The following is a 16,406-nucleotide window of genomic DNA, read 5'->3' as shown; positions in this document are numbered from 1 at the left end:
CAGTCATTGCCCTTTTTCCACTTGTCTGAGTTCGTCATTTGTTACCATGTTTTCTCATTTGATCGAGTAGCCCCAGAGTGCAGTCTGGACGATGGGGCGGGGCGACACTTTTGGGCGGGGCGACACGTGTCGCTCCGCCCACACCTGATTTTATTGGCCTATAATACAGCACTCTTATTGGCGTAGATGCTTAAGGCATGAGCATGCGCATTCCATTATGTACGAGTCTATGGTAGGAGTTTATGGATGATCTACGACGCTGTTTGGCCATAGCTACTACAGAAATATTAAGTTATAACCATGGCGATTTCCTATTTCAGTAACGATCAATTGGATAATGTTTTGATGAATTTACGAATCAAGTTAGATGAAGTTCCTGTCAAAATGTATTCGTATAGCGCTCAATTCACATCGTTTCAAAGCAGCTTTACAAAAAGTAATATTGTAAGCTTTATAGGCTATAATATTGAGCAGTTTTAGGGCTAGGCGATATCACGAAATAGCCTATGTTGCTGATGATACACTGTTTGAGATTTAGCCTAGATACTATTGTATTTATTAATTTACCCTGGAGATAAAGTCAGTGCCACTTTTAGTGAGCAATGATCATGACGGCATGAAATTACTGGCATAGAAGGAGAGATAATTTCTATAGGCTGATTTAGGCTAGACAATATTTTTCCGCATTTCATGCAGGGCTCCGGAATTTTACATCATTCGTAAATGCTTCTTCGTTTTTCCATTAGGATCAGTGAATAAACACAAACTCGGGATTTTACACAAATGATGATAACTGTATTTCAGTAAAACATTGTATAAATCCAAAAGTGTGTTTTATTTTATTTTAAAGCAAAACCACGATGACAAATAAGAAAATGATAGGCTACCAAATAGCATACAAGCCCTGGCCATTGGGATTTGTGCGTAGGCTACAAAAGGAATAAAAACCGTGCACTGCTGAAATGTGAAAAAATATATATATTTATTTACTAAAACAGATTTATTATGTCGATCTAGGCTATAGCAAATATTATTATTTATGTGCTCAAGAGCGTATTTAAGCAATATGCCTACATGTTCATATCACTTCTCTGCTGGGTATTTTATTTATTTTATTATAGGCCTTATAATTGCACAGATTTACAGCAGTGTTTTTTTTTATGGTTATGCAGCTAGCCTATATGTGAGTGTTAATATTTAAAACCATTTTTATCCCGTAGCCTATACTACGCAGATTAAAACATACACGTAATGCGGGGGTGGATAAATAAATGATAGGATTTTTATAATGTCGCAGTCACAGATAGTTGTAGCTAGCCTACATGTTAACCAGTTGACACTTATTAGAAAACATGAATCTTTTAAAACTATAACATAGGGCTTTACAGAACCATATACAGGCCCTCATTTTATTAACAGGTAGGCCTAAACAACAATGAAACATGAGTTTGCCATTAAACATTTTATTTTGCACTTTGTAGCCTAAATAATGCATGCATTGGACAACATCTCGTTAAAAAATGAAACAAAAACGGTCGTGCTTTAAAAATTAAAATCAGCTGCTATTAGGCTACATTCTTATAGTGAATTATCATCCTTTGCGTAAAATCCCGAGTTTGTGCTGATCCACCGATCATGATAGAAGTATAAAGAAGCCAAGTGAATGACGCCCTATAATGTAAAACATCTCACTGAAGTAGGCCTACAGGTGCTGTGTCACCAAGCGTTCGTTTTTAAACAATAACTTAATCAATTCTGTGTCTTAAGTACAATAAAACAGCAATAGATCTTAACTAAAATTACCATGATAAACCGATAAGAAAGCCATACGATTAAAGTATTTAATAGTTCTTTAATACGGCCAAATCATTCATAAAATCGTACTTAAAGGAATGCGCATGCTCAGACCTGAATCGTCTACACCAATAAGATTGCGGTATTATAAACCAATAAAATTGGGGGTGGGCGGAGCGACACGTGTCGCCCCGCCTAAAAGTGTCGCCCCGCCCCATCGTCCAGACTGCACTCTGGGGTACTACATTTGATCAGTCATTCTGTTCAACTGTGTCTAAAGTAGTTCCCTTTGTTTGTTCCTTGTATTTAAGTCTTCGTGTTTCATTTGAGTTTTTTCCCGATCTCGTCAGTAAACGGTTGTTACTGCTTTCTATAGAGGTTCATGTTGTGGATTATCCATTAAAGACTTTTAATGGATAATCATATCATCATATCATCTATGTTGTTTGTTATCAACGACCGTACGCGACAGAAGACCAGACCAAAGACAGATATTTGTGGCGTCGTGACAGTGTGAGGTTTGTGAGAGATCATTATACTATAAAAGCCTATTTCCGCCACATAAGATTTTTTTTTTTTTTTATTCATAATTTTGATTTAGTATGTCTTTTTTTTTTTTGTCATAATTATGATTTACCTGAGCATGATTTGTTTCTGTCTAATGTGGTGGAAATGGGATTTCATATTACACAGATAAAAACACAAGCACACACATCTACATCTGACTCTCTGTTGAAATTATAAAAATACTCAACAAATTAACAATAAATCGTCTTACCAATTCTTTCAGAGCGTTTCTTTTGTATAATGTCGTCTCAGCGTAAATGCTCTCTACTTCACGAGTCTCAACTGTTTGAACAAGAATAGATGCATTAAAACAGCAAGATTCAAACTAGATCTGGTTCTTCACAACATTTATGTTAACTAAGTTAACAAACACCGCAGTTTTTAAAAATGACATTAACAAATTTAATTTGCATTAGACCCATAACATTGTCCACACACAAAAAGAGTATTTATCGTGAAATTTAGATAGACACATAAATGGGATGTTTGACAAAAGTAAAGTTTTTTTACATTATTTGTATTTATTCAGCTTTTAGGCTCAACAAGCACAACAAAAGTCATCATTCATATATATTTTAATTTGAGCACCAGCTGCATCTTTGCACATGTACGACTACAGTAAAAAAATGGAGACAGCTTTTTTTTTTAAATTAAAAATAAACATTTCTGTTTTTGCATTTCCAGTGTTGATGCTGTTTGAGAAATACAGAGTCTGTTTTTTTGCGCAAGTGAGACGAGTAGAGCGACATTATGTCATTATAAAGAAATAGACATGAATTCTGATATGAGTGTGATCAACAGAAACTGCCAAACTACACGTTAGTTTGGTTTCAAAGGATGTTAACAACAACATTATGAGAATAATTTGAATTAAATGATAAGCTGTTGGCTAAAATATTTAGAGCATATTATCAAATTATTATTTGTATTGTTACTTGTTTAAAATGAGAATATATACTTGCCTTCTTCTTGGTACATTTTTCTAGATTTCCTGCAGATCCAGAAGATCCAAAATCCTGCAACAATCATCAGAGATCCAGCAGAGATCAACACTATCAGAGACACTGAGACTGGAGGAGGAGAGTGTGTGTCCGCTGTAATGATGAAGAAAGAAGTGAATGCATCAGTCTGATCTACACCAGAAGACAGAGATCAGGTCAGTAAACACACACATATATACACTGTAAACCCCGATAAGTTAAGATAACTCAAAATATTTGAGGAAACTTATTACCTCAAAACTTTTAAGTTGATAAAATTAATTGTTTTAAGTCAGTTACACTTAAATCTATAGAGCAATTACCTCAAAACTTTTAAGTTGATAAATTAATTGTTTTGAGTCAGTTACACTTAAATCTATAGAGCAATTACCTCAAAACTTTTAAGTTGATAAAAATTAATTGTTTTAAGTCAGTTACACTTAAATCTATAGAGCAGATTAACTCAAAATTATTTATTTTAATAAACTTTTTCTATGTATTAATTAGTTATTATTAATAATTAATTAATTATTGTTATTAATCAGAAATTAATACTAAATTTGTTATACATTTAAAAATAAATATAATACTTAATTTTCAAGAAATATGACCTCAAAATGAACATTAGCAAAATATTATTCCTTAAACATTAGAAAGGAAGACAATTTCAAACTCCATACATGAAAGTACGTTTTATTTTGCAAAAGGAATAATTCAAACCTGATGCATTAACATGCGTCACTGCCATTACCTGAAAATGTAACAAAAGTGTCACAATTCACAACTAGACATTTTAGAAATGTTTAATAATGCATTAAAACATTTCAGAAGTTTTTACACTGTTCATGCCAGCATTATAACAGACCTCTGTATACATTAGAATGTCACTATATTAGTCAAATGAAAAGGACAGATAAGGTGTAGAAAACTAGTGCATCCAGAGATGCAAGAAAAACTCTTTAACAAGTAAAAAAAAATTGTTAAACAGCAATCTGGGCAGTCTTTCAGTAACGCAATCCCAGTAAATACTAAGTTAACACAAAATCTGTGTTCAAAATTTGAGAAGTATTACAATAGACTAACAATATTAGTCACAACAAGTGAAATAAAATACAATAAACAGTCTCTTGTGCATCCAGAAATGCAGAAAATCTCTTAATCAGTAAAAATAAAATTTAGACCGTAATCTGGGTGCTAGTGGCTTTCAGTAACGCAATCCCAGTAAATACTAAGTGAACACAATCTGTGTTCTGGAAAATGTAGAAATTTGAGATAAGTATTACAATAGACTGTAATAATATTAGTCACAACAAGTGAAATAAAATACAATAAACAGTCTCTTGTGCATCCAGAAATGCAGAAAATCTCTTAATCAGTAAAAATAAAATTTAGACCGTAATCTGGGTGCTAGTGGCTTTCAGTAACGCAATCCCAGTAAATACTAAGTGAACACAATCTGTGTTCTGGAAAATGTAGAAATTTGAGATAAGTATTACAATAGACTGTAATAATATTAGTCACAACAAGTGAAATAAAAAACAATAAACAGTCTCTTGTGCATCCAGAAATGCAGAAAATCTCTTAATCAGTAAAAATAAAATTTAGACAGTAATCTGGGTGCTAGTGGCTTTCAGTAACGCAATCCCAATGAATACTAAAATGAAAATGAAATTCTCCACTTCACTGGGAAATTATAAATCTTGAGCTCAGTGTTTAATAGGGCAACTACAGTAGTCACTCACAACAACTGAAAAGAACAGAAAATAAATTGTATAGAGCTCGTACATCCATTCCTCTTACTCCTTAATTAGTAGCTCATTTTTTAGACTCAGCAATCTGGGTGTTAGTGGCTTTGAGTCATCCAAGCCCAGTAAGACTTTTTGGATGAAGTTAAATGTGTGTGTCAGCTCTTTGGGGTAGTTGAGATGTAATGCATATATCAAACCAAACATCAAAAGAAAAGCATCAGCCAACCTGGAAATGTCCCTTAGAACAATGTCACCTTCCAGCACAATAGCAATCCGAGCAGGGTCAAACTGAACAGTGGAAGTCGAGTCTCCATTCACCATGCTGACAAGAGCTACAGCTGAATCTGCAATGTCTGGCTCATCCACCTCTTCAGTCTGAAAAGCATGAGAGAACTTCATGAGCATAATCAGATAAATAACATTAAAATTCAAACGAGATGTATAAAAACCTACATTCCACATCTTGAAAAACACAGAGTCATCTTCGCGCAAGTAGACAGGGAGGGCTCGAAGTGCAGCTGTACGTCTATTGTCAATATCGTAGTGATCCTGAAAAAAGACAGAACTGTCTTAGTGGTGCAAGAAAAAAGAAAAAAATAGAGATAAAAGCACAGATGAAAGAGGGGAAGAAATTTAAAGCGAAAAAAGTTCAAAGCTAGGTTTAAACTATTAACAGATAAAATACTTGTGCACATTAACCAATTAACTTGTACTATAAATGTAATTAACAACATTTACCACAAGATCAAAGGCACTAAAGATGCTTCTCAGTGCTTCTGCTGCTTTGCCAGTACGGGCAGCCTTCTGCCTGTAAACAGCAATCAGTCGAGGAGTATGGTTGTCCAGTTCTGCATAGAACTTGTTTTTCAAGCTGATATTAGTAATTCTGTGGAATTCTGCAGCAATCTGAAAGCAAGCATTCAAACAAATAACATTTAAAAATAAACAAGAAAACAAAAGAAACAGACACACATAAATGCACAAAAAATGGAATCTAACAGACAGCAACTGAGAAAATTACCTGAGATTCCAAACGAAGTGCAGGCCACTTTTCCAAAAATTCCTTCACTGGTTGTGATGGGTTATCTACAACGATCTGTTTGCGACGCAGCGCAAATGTACTTTGCATGAGTTTCTCTATCAGCCCAAGACTTCTTTCGGTCTTAGACACTTCCTCAACTATTTGCAATCTTTGTTGTTCCAAGCTTTCAGCACTCTCTCCTTTTGGAAAATTTGGTAGGTAGTTTACCTCAGCTCGACGAGCTCTTTTGATGTTGGAGTGGGGAGACTCACTCTCTGGATTATTTTGGCTTCTCTTCCCCGAGTTAACAGCCACCTCTTCACAGCCAGATCTGCTGAGTTTTGTACGATAGTTGCCCATCTTAAACTTTAAGCTTGTCTTCCAGCCATACCATCCACATTGACTTCCTGGTTCTGTGAGGCAGGGATGCTTAGAAATAAGAGCCTCAGCTGCTTTAGCTACTTCTTTGTCACTGGGGTAAGCCTTAAAGCTGTGCATTGCCTTGGCCATATTTTCTAGAATGTCATGTTTTTGGCCTTTTGTTAATTTTAAGAACTTTCCATTGTTTTGATAGGCCGTATTTCCACTATTTAGGGTGTGCTCGACGTCATATGAAAATTGAGGAACTTGGAACACATCAGGCCAACTCTGCAAGCGTCCTGGGGCATAAGTGAGAATTTCTGTGTCTGAAGTTGCAGCTGAGCCAGCATCAGTCTCAGATCGGTGTACTTTCAATACAGCCTTCTCTGGCAGTTCTGAAATGTCTGTTAGAAAGCAGAGTTGCCCCCCAAAATCTGGGTCTTCATATTGGAGGCTGAAATCAAAATCAAGAAGAGGTCTGAATTTCTCTTTGATCACTGTAATCAACTCTTCTACTGTACTTGGTCGTGTAGAAAGGGTAATCTTGTGGGCGATGTCAGGAGCAATGTAAACTCTCAGTAAAAGTTTTTGTGATTCTGCCATCTATGAGACCAAAACAACAAGGTAAAAGACAAGTTAAAAATATAGTTTCGAACAAGATTGACTGGACATGGATTTCCAAATAATGTAGAAATCTTTACCTTATTGTAAAGGCAGAAATCGCTTTGGCGTCAACAGCAACTGGCCCTCTATGCTGTAGGCAGAAAGGGGGGATGTGTCGCTCAAATCTGTTATAGTTTTAACAGATATATCACCTAAACACAGATTAAAAGCTCTTAGGTGTTCAATATAATGGGACTTGTGCTCCCTGCATAGGAAGGCCACATGATCGTTCACAAGGAGGATTGACTCAGTTTTACAAAACTGAGGTAACCCTGCTTCATAACCAGCAGGAAAATATTCCCCAGTAGAAATATTTGTCCCATCAATGGTGATTCGAGATGCACAGTATATAGTGTTACTATCAGTCTTCTGTTTAATATACTGTATTGCCACTTCAGGTAGTGTTGAAACTAAAACAGATGTCACAGTTGATGCCTGCAAATGTGGTTTGAAGAACGCTGGCGAACTTAGATGGTAAGCCATCATATGTTGGTGTCTGCTTGCCAGTGTCTTCAGCACATTTTTAAAGTTCTGTGTATCATGCACAACCCGTTTGAAGAAGCGGTGTTTGCCTTCAAAACGCATGGTCCATAAATGTACAAGAGGTCCAAAACATCTGATCAGCTCTGGGTAATGTTCGATGAAGTGATGCTTTGGCCGAAGCTTAAAATCTGGAAATACTTCAAGAAGAATTTGCCTGTGGTCCCTAATTTTACTCTGTAGATACTGAATCATTTCTTCAGTAAATGTTGGAGACAGCACTAACTCCACAATGTCTTTCAATTCCATTAACACTGCCCATGCACTATCTCCCTCTGGTACAACATTGCCAACCATAAATGGAAGTAGCCGAAGTAATGCAGCATTTTCATGACCATTACCACCTATTGTCATTTTTGTGGTATAAGTTTTGGAAATTGGCTTTGGTTTATCAACCTTATCTGTATGCTGATATGAGAACGATTCAATTTTCCTGTTCAAATAATCAAGCGTGAAGTGTTTCAGACGAATCATTTTCTGAATGCATAAAGCCAACTCTACTGGCACAATACCTTCAAGGAGGTCATGGAGAATATCAGGGGGGAAACCAGTGATTGGATGAAAATACTGCAGCTTTTGTTTTAAGACACAGTCCTCTTTCACACCACAAATAATTTCCCCAGTTCTACTGGAGACATTCTGGACATGCAGATCATGAGTTACCTTAGTTCTCAGACTGAATTCACCCTCAGCCACATCATGCGATTGAAACTGGTCTTGAGTTGCCAGACAGAATCTGCACATATACTCTGAACGAAATGACTGTACAAAGCCTGCCAATCCGTGAGCTGCAAGATTATCTGCTGCAACAAAAAGAACAGTGCCTTTAACAGATTGTCCAAGAGACTCAATGAACACACCATCTTGTTCTAATGTACATATGTCTTGCATTAAAGGGCCAAGCACACTCTCATAGCCACATTTCTGGACATCAGGAACTTTACACAGCACTGCTAGCTGAATGACATGCAAAGCTGATCGGTATTTACTAGGTAGATCAGCAAGTACCCAGTACACCGCACAGAGTTTGTGTATTTTCCTCGAAGTACCTAATGGATTTGCAACTTCTATATCATCGATGTAAATCAGCAGCGGCAATTTAAACTCCTCTGATTCTGATAACAGCTTATTTTCTTGAAAATACAAACCATCTCGATGACTTGTGTATTGATCAGTTTGTGAAGAATGTGATTCTTTAATTCTGTCAAGAACATCAGTATGTTTAAACAACAACTGAATCATAGGCAGTATAGGGACATAAACAGCTGTGCGCCCATGTGCTACAACATACTGAAACGGCATTACCATTGGGTAATTTCTCTCAATATAGGTTTTTCGTCGCTTATTTGAGGACAATTCTGCTCCTTTAGCGGTTGCACTGACAAAAACATTACTGTTTATAACAACACTAACAATTTCATCAAGAGCAGCTTCACTCACAGTATAGCAATGTCGCTGTAATACGTCATTAACTGCTTCTCTCAGCAGCGGCCTTGACAAAGAAAACAGCTGACACAAATGTTCTACTATTTCCTGTGCAGCTATATCTGACACATGAAGTAAAGCCTGCATCTTCAAAAACAGAGGCTAAATTGCGTTGTAGTTGCGCTTTTAATTGGCTTGTGTCACACTGTACATCGTCAACAATATCCAACATGTCTGCATCCTCAGACTGAGTAGGATCCTCAAATGGAGGCTCTGCAGCTGCACAACTGCCATCATCTGCAGCAACTACATCCTCAAAAAGGTCCAAGCAAGCTGAACTAACATCTACTCCATGGGCCCTGGTTTTGTGAGAATTAAATGAGGAGTAAACATTTGTGGTATACCTACAGTTTTTATATGGACATGTTACCATTTCATGACTTCTCAAATGCCCTCTTAAATGCCCAAAAAGATTCTTCTCTGAAAAAGGCTGCTTGAACCCACATAAAGGACATGTGTACACCACCTGGACTTCTTGACAGACATGCCGCTTATCCTTCTCATTATGAAATCGTGATACATGAATTTTTAGTGCATTGAATGAAACAAATGTGCAAATGCAAGAGTCATAGAGACATGGTAAAGGGCTAATCTTTGAAAAATGGCTATGTTGCAAACCATAATGCCGAAGTAGCTGTGCTCGAGTAAGTGAGGAGGAATCACATAACCTGCATTTCCAATCCATCACTCAAATCCAAATCATTAAAATGACAAGACATGAGAAAACTATGAGCTATGCCAACCTCTAAAATCAGTTGAAGTTTTAAAATGCTGCATACTTTTAGTCATGTATTTTCACCCCCAAATTCCAAATTGTAATTTTACTCACTTATGCTCTGGTCTCACAAGTTTGAACCTGTATAGAAAATAAAAACACAAATTAATAGTGAGGCAGAGACATGTCAAATACAACAATTTCAGAATTTAGAAAATTTGGCTTCGATTACAGCTAATTTACTTCTAAGCATCAGTTTAAAAAAAAACAAGTAAGATTAAATCTTTTTTTTCCCTGTTTCAATTTAGGTTCTGTAACCGAAAAGCTTCAATAAAAGCAACTGCGATAACCAACAGTGCCACAAATTAATATCCGTGCGATGCGATTGCGTACATAAATCAACTCAGTCCCTTAATTGTTTAAAATTTAGTTAAATCAATCCACAAATAACATCGCAACGTAACGTTAGGCCTAATCATTTTAGTAACGTTAGGTCTATCAGCTAAACCCAACAAGTAAATAGTTTCAATTTGATGACTTTTCTGTCACATTCTGATGCAGATTACTTGAATAACTTTTTTTTTTTTTTTTAAGTTAAGAAGTACTTACCAGATTATAGCCACTAAACAGACCGCAGCAAACACAGAAACGACGACGATGAACGAAACTGATTCTCCAGAACCACGTTGAGGCAACGACTCCTGCATGACATGGCGGGCTTCCAAGTTCAAATCTGAGCGCTCGATTTCAAATGGGAATTATTACTCTCGTTATTTTTTAGTCATTTGAGTAAACCATGAAATAAACAGACATGACATTTATATGTTGACTCTTTGTTGTGTGTTGTGTTTTGGATAGTTTTACCTGGTATGTTATGTTTTTAAAAATAAATAAAGTGCGCCGAGTAGACTCTTCTTTTTCGTAGGCAGATTGATTGGCACTCAATAAAGCTCATTTCTGCCACCAAGAGGCAAAAATATGGCTATGGTAATTCGTTTTACTCGGTTTTACTCCTTTGTTATTTTTACAGTCATTTGAGTAAAACATGAAATAAACGGACATAGCATAGTCATGTTGACTAGTCTGTTTTGGAGAGTTTTACCTAGTATGTTTTAAAGTATTCTCAATGCACTATTGCATTGAGAATACTTAAAACATTTTATTTTTAAGATTTATGCATTTCAATTAATAGTAAAATTCCATTGAATTGAATAACCCTTACATATTCTAACTGAATAATTGAACAATCTTTAATAAATTCAATTAAAATGTAAGGATCAATAAACTCAAATTGATGGAATTTTACTATTGAAATTTGTATATCTTTTAAAAAGGCTTTAAAATGTTTTTGAGTGTAGACCATAGACTGTAAAAAATAGACTAGAGACTCTTCTTTGTTGAATTGGCAGATTGGAACGCAATAAAGCTCATTACCGCCACCAAGAGGCAAAAGTGAGGCTATGGTATTTACGATGACATCAAGTTTTACTTATTTTATTTGAGTTCCTGGAACTTAAAACGGCCAAATCGTTGAACAAACTTAAAAGTTTTAAGTTGAATGAACTTTTTCACAGTTTTGAGTATAGTTCACTTATTTTTAATAAGTAGGTTATACTGTTCGGGATTACAGTGTATCATCAGTGCTGCTGTACCTGCACATGTGTGACAGAGTGTGTTGATGTCCAGATGTGTGGTCTGGTTGCTGATGGGATTGTTCAGCACACAGCTGTAGGTGTTTTTATCCTGATATTCCACCTCCAGAGGTAGAGAGAGACTGATGCTGAGATCACACACACTGATGCTGGACAATACACTCATTCCTGCGTACCAGGAGAGAGTCGCATCACTGACATTCAACACTGATGAACACACCAATGAACATGATGATGATGATGAAGAACATCGTGAAGAGTTACTGATGATGACAGGAACAGGAAGACGCGCTGAGAAACATGAGAGAATAAAAGAAATGTAAACACAAAAATTGTCCTATTTTATATGTTGTAAATTGAAGTAAAATTTTGTGTTGAGTGAGTGTCTAGTGTGTTAACGGTCGCTAAATGTGTTTGTCATCTCAAACTATAAAATGATTAAACATTTGAATATGAAAATAGAATATATGAACGTTTGGACAGATGTCTCTCTACTCACCATAGACAGAAACATTGAATGTTTTTGATGTCAGTTTCGCTCCACTCATCAGTAGTTGATAAACTCCAGCATGTTCAGTTGTGGTGTGTGTGATGGTCAGAGATCCAGTTTGATCGTCCAGCTTCAGTCTGTCTCTGAATCTCCCATCAGGAACATCATCATATGTGGAGAAGATTTGCTTCATTTTATTCATTTTAGCTATTCGAGACTTTTCAGCTCCAAAAGTCCACAGTATATCTCCTTGTTCATGTATTTCAGTAACACCAGTGTTTAGAGTAACAGAATCTCCCTCCATCACTGACACTGAATCACCAAACACACCTGGAGAACACACAGATTTACACAGATTAACACTCCTGATGGTTTACAAAGCCTGAAATCAGCAAAAGTTTCGATTTAATTTTGAGAACATCCAGAGCATCGGCAGAAACACAAAATATAAAATGTCTACTGTCTCTAATAAACCGCTACCGTTACAGAGAAACTGTCAGAATTAAGCAGAGAGAGAAAACACAAATGTCAATTTTAAACAGACACATACAAACAAACAAACACACAGTAATACATTTGATTTTCATAATAAATATTCCTGGCTAATACATTAAAAACATAAATGTATAAACCCAAAGATATGAACTCAAAGCAAACAGATTTCCAAAAAACAGCAACAACCATACAGCTTCTTGAGGAGTTTAATTTAAAGTATCAATCTTAAATGTAAAATAAAACCAGGATCAAAAGTTTGGTGAAATAGCATTATTATAAATAAATCTTGGTTTAATCTAGATTGAAGCTTAATCTTTACGGTGCATCACATCCTGTATCTTTGATTTATTTTAGAGTGAGCCAGTGTTTAAAGTTGCAAAACGTATTGAAAATAATTGCATTATTGAACGTACCATTTTAATTTTCCTGGATATTTAAAAAACATGTTTAAAATAAATTATATTTAGATCACTATGTCTGCACTAGGTTGTGTATTAGTTCAACTTTAATGAAAATAACCAAATTCGAACAGTAGCAGCCACTTTTTTTTCTGCAAAAAAATCGGACAAAAATTAAACCATAAAAATGTTCTTTATAACTTACCAGTCAGACTCCAGCCGCACACACAGAGAACAAACATGCGAGACATTTTCTTCAGTTGTTCAACATCAGATGTGACAGCAGAACTGATGTGTGAATCCTCCCACAGTTTAACACTCTCACTCGCTGCATTTGCATAATGTTATAGTTCATCTGACCCTTCTTAAGACTTTAATTGCTCTTAATGTATTCATATTTTATATTTTTATCAAAAGTCAATAAAAATCAGTATTTTTACACCTGTGTGCCTTACCCCTTAAGGGTTCATATTAGTACCTTAAATGTGCATAGTAGAATCAGAATCAACAAGGTTGGGGACAAGATGATCACTCCATGAAGGAGAAAAACAAAAACAAAACTATCATATTTATCTTTCAAATGTTTAGAATGCCGTTGTTAAAGTGAGGGGGCCGTGATGAAGGATTCAATGCATTTAGTGAATTTAAAGCTGCTCTTATTGAAAACACTCCAGATGGCGCCACTCAAAAAAGCAATGACAGCAGAAAGACATTTTATTCTAATAAACAAAGTAATCTGTGTTTAATTGAGTTTGTTATAATTATATATAATCAGGAGGCAGTGCAGTGGTCAGGCTGGTCTGTGTCTTATATAGTTTATTATATTGTTTCTTCTTTGAGAACAGCAGTAACTATAGCGCACCCTATCAGGTAAAAGTATCACTATTATTAGAGAGATGTGATTTTCTGCTTTAGACACTATAGAGAGCGATGATGTGTGGGATACTGTATAAAGCACTATTTTTTTTCTATGAGTAACAGTAATGCAGTCATAGGAACCTTGATTCAACAGTTTAAAAACATTAGAAAATATATAGGCTAATAGAATTGTCTTCAAGTTCACTCAGAGTAACTGCAGACCAACGTTTTACAAAACCTTATTAAAGTTTCTGTAAAATATATATTTTTTCGACTGGTCATAGTTTTAAGATTTAAGAATTAAAAAATAATTGATTGTAGCCTATGTGTTGTTTAATGTTAGCTGTCGTCTATTTGATGTGTATATTTTTATCGGGACGATATTTCTTTTTTTAATGGAAATATCCCTTTAAATCAACATCACATTGCATTTTGGGAGGTCTAATGATAATCAATCTGGACAAACTGGGGCTGCATTCAGAGGACCAAAGATGGGGACCAAGGTACAGAAGAAACTGATCATTTATCCATATTACAGTGGAGCTGGTGGGTGGAAGAAGTTAGATCGGATAAAGGTGTAATTTGTTCAGACTGCAGTTCCAAAGAGTTTACAATCATTCGAATCACAATCAAGTCAGAATATAATATATGATGTATAGAATTTCACGCAGGGATTTGTCAGATGGGGAAGGTTCACACGGGTTAAAGGAAATGAAATGGTATGGTTTGCCAAAACAAGGTGTTAAAGGGAAGCTGTTGAAATATCAATTTCAACAAGTTTTTTTTTTTTTTTTTGTGGAAGTTTACTATTTCACCCCCATTTCCTTTATTAAATCTATTATGCACTAGGTATAGAAAATAGTTCCTCTCAGCGTCCTTTGGACAAACATTTTCGATTTTTCATCCCAGGGCCATTTAACTATAAAATTATGTAATCTTTGTTAAGAGGCTTTCATTCTGTTGGCAAGGCTTACAAAATTTTATTTTTTTACCAGATGGTGCCCTTTTTTCAGGTTTGGTCTATAAAGCAAATACTCGCTTTATTCCTGTTTTCTGCTTCTGCATATTATAGAGCAAATTGTAAATGTAAATTGGATAAATTATGCAGCGATAATTGTGTGAGTGTGTTGGTATGGATGTCTGAGTGTGGTTTGTTTGTTGGTTTGTGGTTTGTATGTTGTATTTACAGATTAGCTTTACTCACTTTCACAATGTTTGAACAACTGTCATAAAAAAAACAACAACTTGATGGTAGTTTGTGTATTGAAGTAGATATGACGACATGATATTCAGTGCTAAGAACAAGCAACGTACAGATTATGTAATTCACACTTAAACATAGGGCGAATAAAAAGTTTTTAAACGCTTCCCCACCTTAGTCTACAAAAAGACTGCATTTGTTGTTTGCACTACGCGCTACAAGATACTTAACACAGACACTTTTATACACACAAAACAAATATAAAATGACCATTTGAAGACTTCTCTCATCTGCGCAGAAAAAAAGCCCAAATGGTGCTGCTTCAGACCTCCTCATCAACTTGACAACACCCAGGCTCGTCGTAAACTGGAGGTGAATGCTTACTTTCATGAAGGCTGTCAACAAACCAAAACGAAAGAAGCTAAAAAAAAAAAAATAAAGAAAAATATGACCTTAACAGTTATATCAGAGTCAGAGGTCAAACTCCACACACAGCTAAACCCCCTCTGGCTCCGCCCTGCTTCAGTAGCCACGCCCCAAACTCTCGCTATAGGCTGAGCTGAAAGTGATTGACAGATCAGAGCGAAATGCTTTCAAATGTATTGATGGTGCCTGGGAAGCTCAGTGTTTACACTGTAGCCTACGCTGTGATCACGAGAAAACAAGAACAAATGTTTACTTTTTGATTGGATAAAAAAAAAAAACGCCTATCCCTGTTTGAAACAATTTGTTGTTCCAGAGACTTGGGGGTAGGCTATAGGTCATCTCGTCTCTCTCATACGCATGCACCCGTCACCTGCTCAAATAAAGCACTGCTTTGTGATTTCACAGCAGAGTCTACTTCCATTATAGAGGCTCCCATGTTAATTTCACTTGAATTAGCGAAAGAACTGTGTCGCCTTTAATGCAGAAGAACAGAACGTTTATCAGAATCATAAAGTAGCCTAAAACCATGGGGAAAACGTAGCCTACTGCAATGAAGCTTTTCTTTAATTCGTTCTCGGTGATGTTGATTTTACTCTACAAAGGTAAGAACTGTAGGCTATTTGTTACAATCTCTCTTCCGGCGTTTTCGGTGACCACTGTCTGTCACACATACTCCGTTTGCGGTGCGTGTTGCAGTGTGTATGCTGTGCAGCAGCATCTGCCATTTGTGCTTTCTCATATGCTGCGTTTGCAGTGATCCGCGGCTGTAACGTTACCACAAACACAGCATTTATTCACTTTTTGAAAATTAATTCAAATCACTATTTTTATTATCAGCATCTTTTATAAAAATAAAAAGTTGTCAGCATTGCGTTTCTATTTTTAGCCTATGCTACAGTTAGGAGTAGTAGGCTACACTTTACGTATTCACGTTTAATCTCAAACGATTTAAACAACGTATTATTAAATGCAATACTTCTATTATAGATATTAAGTTGCTCAAGTGGCAAAAC

At 35.9% G+C, this 16,406-nt stretch overlaps 2 protein-coding genes across 6 annotated transcripts in view; one reads left to right on the top strand and one right to left on the bottom strand.

Moving 5' to 3' along the window:
• LOC130086901 (carcinoembryonic antigen-related cell adhesion molecule 1-like) overlaps positions 1-16,406 on the top strand; it is a 344,428-nt gene that overhangs the window by 315,256 nt on the left and 12,766 nt on the right. The window lies entirely within an intron of this gene.
• Positions 4,972-6,509, bottom strand: LOC130086899 (uncharacterized). The gene is made up of 4 exons (XM_056253120.1): positions 6,111-6,509; positions 5,828-5,995; positions 5,543-5,638; positions 4,972-5,464 (listed from the first exon to the last, which is right to left on the bottom strand). The coding sequence occupies exons 1-4, from the start codon at positions 6,468-6,470 to the stop codon at positions 5,138-5,140; spliced, it is 951 nt and encodes a 316-aa protein (XP_056109095.1). The 5' UTR covers positions 6,471-6,509; the 3' UTR covers positions 4,972-5,137.

This window comes from Rhinichthys klamathensis, unplaced genomic scaffold (genome assembly GCF_029890125.1).
Source record: "Rhinichthys klamathensis goyatoka isolate OS25496 unplaced genomic scaffold, OSU_Roscu_1.1 h1tg000103l_1, whole genome shotgun sequence".
Classification (NCBI taxonomy): Eukaryota; Metazoa; Chordata; class Actinopteri; order Cypriniformes; family Leuciscidae; genus Rhinichthys; species Rhinichthys klamathensis.
The sequence above is the reverse complement of the archived record's forward strand: the minus strand, read 5'-3'. Positions and strand labels throughout refer to the sequence as shown.